This window comes from Sinohyriopsis cumingii, chromosome 9, assembly GCF_028554795.1.
Source record: "Sinohyriopsis cumingii isolate HCF-2022 chromosome 9, ASM2855479v2, whole genome shotgun sequence".
Classification (NCBI taxonomy): Eukaryota; Metazoa; Mollusca; class Bivalvia; order Unionida; family Unionidae; genus Sinohyriopsis; species Sinohyriopsis cumingii.
In genome coordinates, this window is record NC_142969.1 from 42663470 (window position 1) to 42677045 (window position 13576).

The following is a 13576-nucleotide window of genomic DNA, read 5'->3' on the forward strand; positions in this document are numbered from 1 at the left end:
GTTCTTGAGGTTATGGCATAAATGAAATTGGTATAAATTGAAAGTAATGTAAATACATGTATGAGAGATCACACAGCACATGGCACCAGCATTGGCATAAAAATGAAAAAGTGGATCAAGTTGAATGTTTGTTCTTGTTCTTCATTGTAAATGGCTTTAAAATGAAAGTGAATAAATCAAACTAGCATAAATCAAGCATTATCTGTATATAGTAACTGTGTATGATCACAGTCTGTAGATGGTTTGGTTTGACCTTTTACTGCACATTCAAGTTATTTAGTGCCAAGGCAATTAATGTAAAGTGATACATCATGGTAGCTGATGCATGTTGACCCGATTAGGATTAAAACTGCATCCATCTGGTCACGAGCTAGTCATTTTAATGGCTGAACCACAATGGCTCATCTCTTAATATAGAATCACGTTCATCCAAACTTTATGATGATATAAGAATGGTGTAGATGATTGAAGTGTTGATAATACAGTATATTTGTATATGTTAAAATGTTTGAGGGACATGATTTCAGTCTTTATTTACTAAAAAGTTTAGTAACAAGATAGTCATGGCTGTATTGTATTTTTTTGTTGTTGCGTACAACTTTATTTTCACAGAACTTACAATGAGGCTTACTTTCACAGTGTACTGTTTTTAAAGGCATAGTTTCATGGTTGTTTCTCCTGACATAGTAAAAATCATATGTAGGATTGGTCTTTGATGATGGTTAACACAGGTGTCGAAAATGTTTAAATTGCCATTCATCCTTCAAATTTTGGCATTTAAACAAATTTAAGTCCCTCATTTTATTTCACCCACTACCTCACTACCTAAAAGGGCACCCAGATTGATTAAGTTTTCCAAGTTGATCAATGCATAAAGTTTTTCCTTTTCAGCCCAAGGGAGCTGACAGAAAGCACAAAACAGATAGAGAAAAGATGGACAAAAGATCTGAAGCAGAAAAGGTAAATAGAATAAACACATTTTTTTTACAACACTTTTATATATATATGAGATTAGGAAACCATAAAGATATCGTTCAGGATATCTCTTAGTGCCAGTTCAGTTCTCTGAAACCCAAAGGACCGTACCTGTGAAACCAAGCTCTTTATTTTACGAAGTATTCATTTTGCTTGGTTGTCTTGCTATCATTGATCACAATTATGAATGAATCAGTTTAAGGTAGTTTAATTATGCTACAATAACATTTATAACATTGTTCGATTGATCAACTGAAGTGAGTTCACCTGACATGCGATAGGGGTTGCTAGATTTTCAGTATGTTGGATTTACATGCCTTTTAACTTTTTTTTTATTCCACCTCCTTTATTTGATTTGAAAGACATATTTAATGTGAGAATACAGTGGAGGCCAGCTTTTAATTCAGTGCTACAATACAACAAATACAGTCGGCACTTAATTAGGTTCTCAGAGAAATGCTCGCTGTTATGGTAGATTGACACATTTGACATTTAAATACACATTGCATTTATGATGATTACACTTCAGAGGAACTAAAAGATTGAATTAAAACACAAATATCACTTAATAAAAATTATTTAATTGGCATTTAAATATTAATATACTTCATACACAATGCGTAAGAGACATTTTCATTGATCAAATTTTTCTTTAATATCTTCAGTTATGGTGTACTAAAAATATCATTTGAAAAGAAAATGTAACAAATTATATGACTATTAAAAGTTGATAGTATCATAATGTTGATTAAAATTTCCAGGTCCTATTTACCGTTTTTACCATAAAATGAGTGATATATCAGCATTTCAGTTTCCAATTTTGATTGTAATTTTCTTCACGTTCAACAAACGGGGATTAATGTTTGGGTATTTTCTGGTTTAAAAAAAAATGGGATCCATGTCTGAGCTTGTGCTATGTGCGGCTTCATGACTTATCAGGGCACGAGTTATTGAGGGAGTGGTGTATATATATAATGTTTTTAAAAAAATGCCTAAATGCCTACTGTAATTTTAAAACATGTGCAAGATGAAAGATTATTTTTATTTTTGCCTAATGTGGACCTGGAAATCAGAAGTTCACCAGGCCATGCATGTACTTGCAAGCAAGCATGTCAGATCTCCATTATGCTGCCCAGAAATCTCATTTTTAATCAGTTTGGGATCTGGTAATTTGGTTAATTCTGATTCATGTTTGTGTTAAAAATAGAAAAGTTTTGACATGAAGTTGGACATTTGTCATGACAGTTTGTTAATCCAACAAGTAACTTAGTTGATGAAGTCATTTTAATAATATCAGTAGTATCACTTCATCATTTGATAGATTTTTTTTCTCACTCTCATTTCTGAGCCTCTTAAAACAAAATGTTACTTTGACTCATTATGTTAATTTTTTCAGTTTATATATTTGTCTTAGATTTTGTTGCAATCAGTTGAAAATGGGCTGTTGCAGCTATTTCTCCAGGTCATCCATTGATGTGATTTCCCATATTGAAAATAACTGGCAAGGCAGTAGTCCGAGTTGGGGTGACAAGGGTCAGAAGAAACTCTGATTAGCAAGGCACTAGCTGCATTAACTTGAAACTTGTGTGTGCACACTGTCTGTTTCTAAGTTGACATTTTACTGAAGAGTGTGTGCTTCTCTGAAACAGTCTGTGAGTGCTCAAAGTGTAGAGAACTGGAAGCAGTTTAAAACAAAATCATTTGAAATTTGTAGTACTATCCCATATTTCTTGGGGAAGTCCTGTGATATTTGGTTTCAGGGTAGATGTCAGAGAGGTGAGCAGTCTCAAGACTACTTGTTTTTTTTTTTTTATTGCAGGAAAAGTTCCAACCATCTTATGAATGTACAGTTTTAACAGAGGTAAGAGACCTATTATTATGTAGCTTGTTTGCAGGATATTGTTTGTGCTTCTTGACCAGCTTTCTGAGCTTAGCAAATTGTTTTTGTTGTTACATGTCCAAAACAATCAGAATATGCACAATACAAAAAATGACGAATGAGTATTTTTTCTGACTGCATTTTATAGTCAAGAATGTAAATTCATATATGGAATGCAAACTTGAAAATTTAAAAAAGGTATACTTATATTACCATGTGTAAAAAGATTTTAAAAGATAGCTTTTGAATGTGTGTGAGATTTGGTTTTTTTAATGTAGCTTAAAAAAAATGTCAGTCATATCACTATGATGTCTGCATTGTGGCAGTTTATAGTGATATCTAGCACTGTGGCATTGTGCTTCAGACATGTATCATGATGTCCAACCCGGTCACATTATCATTACTCTGGTCTGACCAGTTCTAACACTAACCTCTTAATGCGGACCACCTAGCGAGGCAGCTGTTAGTACCATTTGTATAAGTCTTTGGTATGGCTCAGCCGGAATTTGAATCCACAACCTCCTGCATTGGATGTGGATGCTCTAACCACCAGGCCACCGGAGTGTTCTAGCTTTGGATAAAAAGATGTTAAATCTTATCCTTGTTAAATAATCCATAATCCTTTATGTTTCCCTCATATTCAAAATATGCAGTATTTTGTGATGTTGAACATGTTCAGTAAAAAATTAATACTTTTCTTATATGGAAAATAATTTTCTTATAATGAATAAGGCTCCACTCATTAGAGGAAGTGTTTCTACTGGTAAACAGACGTGTCAGCATTTGGTACTCACTACTGGTGACTTGTGTCATGTGTTTGGTCTTTCTGCTGAAAAAAGTGAAGAACCGCTTAACCCATCTTAAGAAAGTTTGTCAGGGAGAGATGTTGAGGTGGGAAAATGAGGAGATTCATCAATCAGCAAAACATGAAGAGGTCCATTAAACAAGACATGTGTAATGTTCACTGTTGGTTGAGGGAGATAAAATGCTGTCATCGAGAACATATCTTTTGATTTAAGCTCCTTTCTGGGAGAGATTGGAATAAGGAGTATTATGAGCCAGGATCTCGTAAAACTCTGAAGAACAGTGTGGAAAGGTATCTTAAAGTTGAGAATCTGTAAGGGATAGACCTTTTTTTTAATGCAATGCTGGCCATTATTGCTAAAAAGAGAAGCAGTTAAGAAGTACTTCATAGGGAGGAGCGCTCAGGCTTTAGAAGCAGTCACAGAACCAAATTGCATTCCCAGGGTGGTGTGATACATCCAGGAAGTCAATTGCAGTATTTTTCTGTATCAATCCAATTAGTCTACCATATATACTCATTTATTAGACGAGTCAGTGGAACAAACAACACAGACACTGATATGCAGGCGCATTATGCTATATCATATCTGGATCTATGTTGTTTGCAGTTGGACTCAACTCTCTCTCTCTCTCTCTCTCTCTCTCTCTCTCTCTCTCTCTCTCTCTCTCGTTCTTGTATTGGACCATATGTTATTTTGATCATGAGGTGCAAAAAGAAAAATGCAATGGAATACATATGCATCATTCTCTCTGTATCTCTCTCCCCCCCCCCCCCCCCCCCCGGAAGATGCATTTTAGTATTAAGGATGCAATTTCCCTATTGCTGGTAATCTCAGATAGAATACAATGATACTTTTTATATTTATGAAAAAAGAAGTTATTCACATTTAATTCCACACAGCATCATGAGTTTTATCCTGTCTATAACTCAGTAAATGTTTGGGTCAGCACCATTATATGTAGCTAAAAGTACATAATACATTTAAAATACTTCTTGTGAAACATATTAGGTATACTTTTAGCTACATTTAATGATCCTGACTGGAAAGGTTACTGAATTACAGGTAGGATAAAATTCACGATGCTGTGTGGAACAAAGTGAAAAACAATCCGAGGTGTTTATTGGCCTTGTCTTGTACTTGGCATCAACTTATATAAGGATAAAGGATGGAAAGTTTGCCAAATTTGCTGATTCGACTTATCCTCCGCATCAACTTATAGGCTGGCAGATACGTTAATGTTAATGAATAAATGTACACCACTTCCAACAACCATCTTTCTGGTCTACCTTCTGGATCTGTTTGCAAATTTCTTCCATGACAAAGTTTCTTCTATTAGAGATAAGCTTGACAAAACAATTTCATTTAACTAATAATCACCATAAGTTGTGAACAGGAAATATGCATGGCAACCATTAACCGCATTTGGACCTGTCTCAGTGGGTTTGGTATATACAATTGTGATGAAGAGCGCATAGCTGCCAACCCTCACGATTTTGGCACGAATTTCACGACTTTTTCAGCGATTCACGGATTCACACCGCATGCAAAAAAACATAACGAATTCCCCAACTCTCAATTATTTTAAATCTTTAATAAAAATAACTGATTTCCTGTTAACCCTTTACCTCATACAACCGTCTTTGGATACCTCTACAAAAAGTCGCATCGAAGCGACTTTTGACACTTCTACAAAAGTACCATAGAAGCGCCTTTTGACGTCTGCTGTAAACATCAGCCATTTTAAGCCGGTTTTCGTAGCGCCACCTTTGGGGAAAACCCCTTATTAGATACTACATTCATTTCTGTGAATTACGTCAGGTCACATGGTCACTGTTTATGTACTGGTCGATATCTGCTATTTAAAGTAACTGGGTCGTAATCTCCACGCTCCAAAATGGCGGTCGCGGATTTCATTCAGTACTTACGAAGTTTTCATGATTAGAATCACAACTATGAAAGATTCAGTAACCTAGGTAAAGGCTCTGATATTGATATAGGCTGCAATTAGTTTTTATAAATTATCAAATTTAGATGACTTAGTGATGTAGACACAGACGAAAAACTTGTAAATTTCGAGTATGAGAAATGGCAGCTACGGTTGGTCACACGGCCTCACTGACATGACGGTGAATGAATTCTCTCCAGATTTTAAAGCACATAACAAAGTCTTCCGTGATAAATAATTACACACCTATAACAATTGGACTTTACTCTTAAATTGTTCCACATGTAATAGATGTGTACCAAAAATGTAAAATGGTTAAAATTGCTGTTAAACGTAACATACACTACATTGCTTAACAGTTCACAGGCAGGCTATGCATATGCGGTCGACTAGGTAACATGTGTTCTATTTATAGCGAGCTGCACTTTGTCACTATGCTCTATGAGGTAAAGGGTTAAGTGCTAGTAATGATATTGGCAGTTGCCGAAATGGTCTGGTACTGCTGGTTGCAATATTAGTGGAACTATAGCTGATTGGTACAGTTGGCTCGGTAGCAAGTATTTTAGCGTATTTTAATCTATATGTATAAGAGTAATTTTACAAAAGCTTTTGAGAGAAACTGGAATTTTGCTCCATGCATGATCCTCAAACACTGATTTGAATTATCATTCGGCATTGCATCTTGAAAATGTCTTCACCAACAAGGAAAAAGAAATGTATTGCACAAAAAGTGAAGTTTAGTTTGGAATATACAAAAAATTGGCAGTGCATTCAGCCATCAAACACCTATGTACATCATGCTTTTTGCATGCAGTGTGTCACAAATTTTAGCATTGGGCATGATGGCAGACACGATATGAGGAAGCACATTAGTAGCAAGAAGCACATAGAGATTGGGAGAATTAAGAACTCGCAGCAGATTTCAGCTCTGGAATATTTTAAGCCATCAACCTAAGACCTGCAAGGTAACACCACTGAAGCATTGTTTGTGAGTTTTCTTGTTGAACACAATCTACCTTTATCAGCTGGAGACCATGCTAAACATTTTGTTCCGACGACAAATATTCCCGGAATTGAAGATTGTCAAAATTCACTAATTTTTATCCCTATTTTCACTAATTACGAGCCTGGAGGGTTGGCAGCTATGAGAGCGCCCTGAAGTCACATGTATTTGGTCTGATTCTGACATCATTGCTAATTGAGTTCTTCGATTTAATGTTGCCTTCACTAACTGATGTTGATCAATATGTCTCTTTCATCTGGGGAATTGACATAATTTTTTGTGCCATTGTTGAGCCATTGTCAATGAAATCGACACTTGACCCAAATGATTTAAAGAACTGACCGGTTTCTTACCTCTCATTCATTTAAAAAATCTTAGAAAAATGTTGTTCTTTCCCAACTTTTATCTCGCGTGAATTAAAATAGCCTTTTTAGCAATAACATTCTGCATATCGCTCTCACCATAGTACTGAAACTGACCTTATGTGAGTTGTTACAACCTTCTCTCTGCTGTGGATAGATTACAGTCGACATCCTCCTTGACTTGTCTGCAGCATTGATAAAATAGCCCATGATATATTACTTCACTGTCTCCAGCATGTATTTGGTATTCACAATACATTCTTCCCATTGTTTTCCTTCGCAGTCAACAGTACACAGGTTGTGTCCATAAATGGAAAAGATTTCAGCTCAGTTGATCATTGTTTTGATGTTCAACAAGGCTCTTCTTGCCCCAGTCCTCTTAATTCTGTACACTCAGATGCTGGTGTCTCAGCATTTTGCACTGATGACACTTGCATATACAAATCTTGCTGCCCAACTGAAGTTGAAGCTTCCATCCAAGGTATAGAGAAAGGTTAATTTCCAGTGTGAAGTCGTCGATGACAAGAAACATGCTGCAGATAAATGTTGATAAACTGAAGCCATCCTGATCACCATGCAAAGACTTTTTAAGTTACATCCTTTACTGTAGATAATAAGCAATTCCAGCATTAAATTGACACAAAATGAAACCCGTGTCGCTGTTGACAGTACTCCCATTACACCAACATGTAATGATATGTCCAAGGCTACACATCTGGAGCTGAGACACATTAGCTCAATTCACAGTTTTCTTTCATTTGATGCTACTAATACACTTGTGTTTTCCTTAGTACTTTCAGGACTGTTATTAATTCACTTCTGTCTGGTTCATCTTCAGAAAGTTTAAAACAAGGTTGTTCAGATCATCCTTTGAGTATGAAGAACAGAGCACACCTTCACCTGCTCTGTAACTTTCACTGGCTACCTGTTCGATCCAGAATCAGGCACTAAATCTGTTCATTGTGCTACATTTCATTGACTGGTACCAGTCTGACCTCACCCATGTGTAGACCCTATCTAGAAACTTAAGCACTTCTTCTGACACTGACATTCTCATTGTTCCCACTGTTCAGATGAATTCATATGGATGTTCTTTTGCATACCAGGACCTAGCTATGTAGAATGAATTGCCCATAGATTTTAGACACAAGGACACTGTGATCTCATTCATAAGTGCTCTTAAAACTCGTCTATTTCGACTATAAAAACAGACTTAAAGACTTAATGTTTAGTTCAGTAATTATTGTCAGCATGTTTTTGTTTTGTAATTTCATGGTATTTATTTTTGTAGAATTGTTTTTGTATGCTTTAAGTGTTATCTAACATGGTAAAGCACTTAGAACCTCTAGATTAGGTGTTGTACTATGTTCCCATTTTTATTATCATTATTATTATTAACAATTGTCCAATGTTCTCACTTTGTAAAAAAATAAATTTTGCAGAAAGAACCAATGGAGCAAAAATTACAGGTGTCCTCTCCAGGAATATGGATATTGGTTTATAGATTTGCCCATTTCTTCATGCACGTGTGCATGCACAGACCCACACACATTGAGGCATATTTATTGGCAGTGTCCCTTAATGGTAGTGATTTTTGATATCAGTAGAAATGTACTGATTCAGTTTCAACTTAACTATGTTTCTTTTTTTCACAAAAAGAAACGATTTGTTAGTGATAAGGAACTTTTATCAAATTTTCACATTTTTCTTGTAATTGGAATTCACAATTTTACCAGAGAGCAGTACTAAACAGCTTTTTGGATCTGTGAATAGAATGATGCAGGTTTGAATCTTTCCATATAATCAGCTCGGATGAACTGCTGTGGTGTGTTCTCAGGTAAGGTACTTTACTCTTTTTGCTCCAGCAAGATATAACCTTTGTGTTGATGTGCCTTAATATACCGAAAATAATGCCCAAAACAAAATTGGTCTACAATTGTTTGTATTACTAAAGCTTGTATTTTTTTTTTACCAGATACCTCTAGAACAGGCCATTCAGATGCAGAACAATTATGTGAACGCTCTGCAAAACTCATTTGGAAATGGCAGTGGTCCACAACCTATAAAAAAGGATCCGGGGTAACTAGCTTATTTACTGCTCAGCTGCATTCTTGAATAAAGTTTACACTCATCTTACTCTGTTGACTACTCTGTTGTATTCTTTAATGAGGTTTACACTCGTCTTACTGTATTGACATCTCTGCTGCATTCTTGAATGAGGTTTATGTTCACCTTCCTCTGTTGACTACTGCATTCTTGAATGAGGTTTATGTTCATCTTCCTCTGTTGACTACTCTACTGCTTTCTTGAATGAGGTTTACACTCTTTTTACTGTATTGACTACTCCACTGCATTAGCTTAACAGGTCATATGGCAGTAAGATCTTGGATGGGTTCATATTAATGAGGTGATCTTGTCTCTGATTGGTTGAACTTGCTGCCGCTCTGAAAGCCATATTTGTGATTTGCCTGTTCAAACTTGCAATGTGGAAAGATATCATCTGGCTCTTGAACAGGTTCAATAAAAAGTGAATTTCATGCATATTAATAAGTTAGTTTGTTTGTTTCCATTATGGAATCCATATTTTTGGTCCAGTTTTGATCAGACATTGCATATGGACATACATAATATAAATCTTGGACTATTTTTTTAAAAGTGAGAAGGAACCATGTAATGAGGTGACCTTGCGTCTGAATTGCTGAGCTTGTTGAAACCATATTTTTGATTACATCACACATCAGATTAAGGGTTATATGATCAAGATCTCAAATGAGTTCTGGATCCACATTTATTACCAAGGAGATCTTGTATGTGATTAGCTGAGCTTGCTACCAGTCTAGATACTGAGTTATCTACAGATCACTGATATTTCACCTCTGTCCACGTGGGTTTGAGTCTTGGCTTGGCTAGTGTGGGTATATGAGAACACTTGGTTTTAGCTTCCAGTTTATTGGTGGTTCTTCCTGTTTCTTTGTTTTTGCTTCCTCCACCAAATATGCTGAATAAAGTCATTAAAACCCACAAAAAAACCAAGCCAAACACTTGAATTTTTGAGGTAGTGCCAGTGGGATTCTGTTAAGTCATATTTCATTGTTCAGCAAGCCTGAATATTTCTATCTTCGTACAAGTGACATCGTAACTTGAAGCAGATGAGTAGATAATTTTATGCGTTTCTTCCATCAGGAATGTTCATGACTCCTGAAAGAAAATTTAACACTTAAGAATGTGGATAGGGTTTAGGTACATTTAAGAAAGTTGTATGTGGTTGATCTTGGTGTTAATCTTAGCAGTAAATGTGAGATACTGTACAGTATAGTATCAAGTTGCATTGCAAATGTATTATATTTAGCTTTCAATGACACATGAGGGTCAGTTGTGATTGTAGCTCAGATGGTAAAACAGCAGTTTGCCACTTGGAAAAACACACTTCTGTTCCCATAATGGAAGTAAATATTTTGTTATTTTAATATTTTTAGTTTCAGTGTAAACTTAATTAAAGATTTAATTAGAAATAGAATTTGAAGTATTTTTAAGTTGATTTGTAAGTTGGGCATATTCATAGTTAACTCATAGGACAAGTTTTTTCCTTTTTTTATATTAAATTTTGGTATGCAACTTCATGGCATACAAATTATTTAAATATATTTAAACTTGGTGAATAATGTACAAATAGACCCTATAAATAACAAGTAAAATTGGAAAGTGTTTTCATTTCTTTCATCTTTTTAAACCTCTCTTTTTAATGGCAATCAGTACATGAACACAAAACCTTTGTCAGTTATGAAAAGTAACACCATCTCATAATGTAATATAGATATTAAATTAAGAAAACTGCCATTATTGAATAGTCCTCTATGTCTTCAAATTTTTCTTCAGCAACAATACGAAAGAAGAACCACCAGATGCAGGCAACTGGTCGTGGCGCAGCAGCCATCAAAACACACAACCGTAAGCTTTCATTAAATTAGTCTTTTCATTGTAACAAATTTGCATACTACTGTGCAAAGTGCTTTTTCTGTAGAAAACTTAAGTAACACCAAAAATGTGTGGTAATGTGCATTTTTGTCAATTACAGTGATCTCCCTTTATAGTGAGCCTTGTACTGAGGTGCTTTGTAACAAGGCTGCATCCTGACAGTGCAGTGAAACAAACAAAAAAGTGAAATGATGTGAAATCATTGTTTTTGTTCACATGAGCTTGAAAGGAGATTAAAGTAAAATAGTGATGATGAAAAAAAAAATATTTGACATGGTATCCATGACCATGCACATGTTATAAAAGGGTGTAGTACACTGAAAGGTTTTATTGTGAGGGACCATAATATAGGTCATGCTAGTTTCTTTTGTCTTTTCTAAAGAACAACTAAAACTTCGAAGGCAGATCCCGTTATGTTTTAATAAATGATCCATCAAATTCCACTCATCCCATTGAGATTTTTTCCTGGGATCATAATCATTGCATACAGTATGTGTCTATCTTCTATGACAGCATTCATGTATGATCTGTAATGGGATTGGATCACACATTATTAGAGTATATATTACTCTCCCCCTTGCAATTGCTCTACATACAGCATAACAGATTTCAACAAATATACAGCATTACCATGCTCCTGGGAAATTGGGAAAACATTGGGGGAAATGATTTATTTTTTCCCAGTTGTGAAAAGTTCTTGAATTATGCAAATAAGTTGAAAGTCGGCAAAAACTCTGGAAATTTTCACAACCACATAATGACATAAACAATTGCATAATTGAGTCATAACTGAACTAATGAGTTTGTTTTATCGAGTTTTGGTCAGAATATTTGGAGGTTGCTGTATACATCATTTGGGTGCTTTTGTAAACATACTGGTATTGTCAGTCCAAATAGACACACTTTATTAGTTTTGTAACCAATAGTAACCTTGGCCACAACTCGCTTTTGCAGTGAATTTTACCACCAAACATTGCTAACCAATTCAAAATCTACTAATGTATTAGTTGAATGAAATGACTTACTTGTCCCGCTGATAACCTTATTTTTGTGGACCATTGAAATGGTATTATTCAATTTGTCGTGTTTCATTCACATGTTAAGCTAGAATGAATATGGCCAAGTCCAACGGTATTGTTGGAAAATGGGTAATCAAAATTTACTCTCAACCTTCCCGCCCCTCTTCTGATATCTAGATATTTATTTTGGGGCGTAGGGTCATAGTCAATTGCTTATCAAAAAGTTGGAATTTGCTGCCTTCATTTGGTGGCAGCATAGGATAGCCAGTTACCACTGGGCCCAGCAAACTTAAAAAATGTTACATTGAGTCACTTCTGCATGAAATCTATAGGAAATTATTTGTTTTCTGAGAAATTGAGAAATTGTCAGATGAGAAGAAACTACAGTATTGATGAAATTTTTATTATTTTATTTTGTTTGTTATGTCTTTATTATGCTAATAGATGAGATGAAACTACAGTTTGATTAATTATGACTTGATACTTGCCAATTGCTTTGGTAGTCACATGACTACACAAATCTTGTAACCTACATGGTTATGCCATCAGAAATCTAATGGTTATGTGATATCAGCAGAAAAACACTTTGAGATGTTGTTGTACAAGAGCTCAAAAATATTAAATGAAAGTCATATGCTGTAAAAGAACAAAAGGATGCATAATTCACAACATATTTATTCAGAGAACAAATACCAGAAACCTTTTTGCTGTTGTAGCAACTTGGAGAAAATCAGATTCATCAAGAATAGAGCACAATTCTACGATGGATTTGTTGTACCACATGACTATTGTATGGACATGTGCTCTCAGCTTGATGAATTGGGATGTGTCCAGGTTGCAGCCGCAGTGACAAGTTTCTGGTTATTCTTGGAATAATATTGTAAGTGACCTCTACTTCCTGTCTGCAAGGGAAGGTTCATTGAAGAAGTTCCACCTACCAGTAAAGTCAACAAAAATGTTTAATGAGAGTAACACAACTGAGAAACTGGAAAGCTGTCACCAGTACATAATATTCATTGGAATAAGACACATCACATATACCCATGCAAGGAAACACTCGTTGCTTGCACTCTTGTATTGTAACAATTAGATACTTACATTAATTTTCGATGTCTTGTTCCTGGATCGTTTCAATAAAACGTCTCAGCACATATTAGTCTGTTTCAATGTTAAATAAATTAAATAATGATTGGAAATCATAGAGTGACCCCAACAGACGAGAGTTGAAGATTTGCTTTGTATTCATTTAACCCAGGTTACCACTGTGGTGGGAGATAACTGCATGATAATTTGGAAGATTAATTTACTTACTCTAACATTTCCTACATAATTTTCCAAAATGCTTGCCTCTGCATACTGATAAAAACATGGACGTTCAAATGTTCAAAGTATTGCTTATTGTACTAGCTTTTCACCTAAATAATGTCCAAATAATTAAGAGTATTATTATTACTTTATCAGTTTTATACTTTTATTATTATTTATTATCATCATTTAGCAATTTGTATATGTCATTACCTAAAAGGGGTGTTGGACTTCACAGGTGTTACTTCTGGTTTTGAATTTGACCACGCTCTGCAGTTATCTGACAAGTACTGTCTTCCACTCCAAT

General features: G+C 35.1%; 1 protein-coding gene across 4 annotated transcripts in view; it reads left to right on the forward strand.

Moving 5' to 3' along the window:
• LOC149791629 (transcription factor CP2-like) overlaps window positions 1-13576 on the forward strand; it is a 103980-nt gene that overhangs the window by 44566 nt on the left and 45838 nt on the right. For all 4 annotated transcript variants that reach the window (XM_089970186.1, XM_089970188.1, XM_089970187.1 and 1 more), the window contains exons 8-11: window positions 892-960; window positions 2795-2836; window positions 8946-9049; window positions 10847-10918. In XM_089970186.1, coding sequence (XP_089826312.1) covers window positions 892-960; window positions 2795-2836; window positions 8946-9049; window positions 10847-10918 — 287 coding nt within the window. The remainder of the gene's footprint in view (window positions 1-891; window positions 961-2794; window positions 2837-8945; window positions 9050-10846; window positions 10919-13576) is intronic.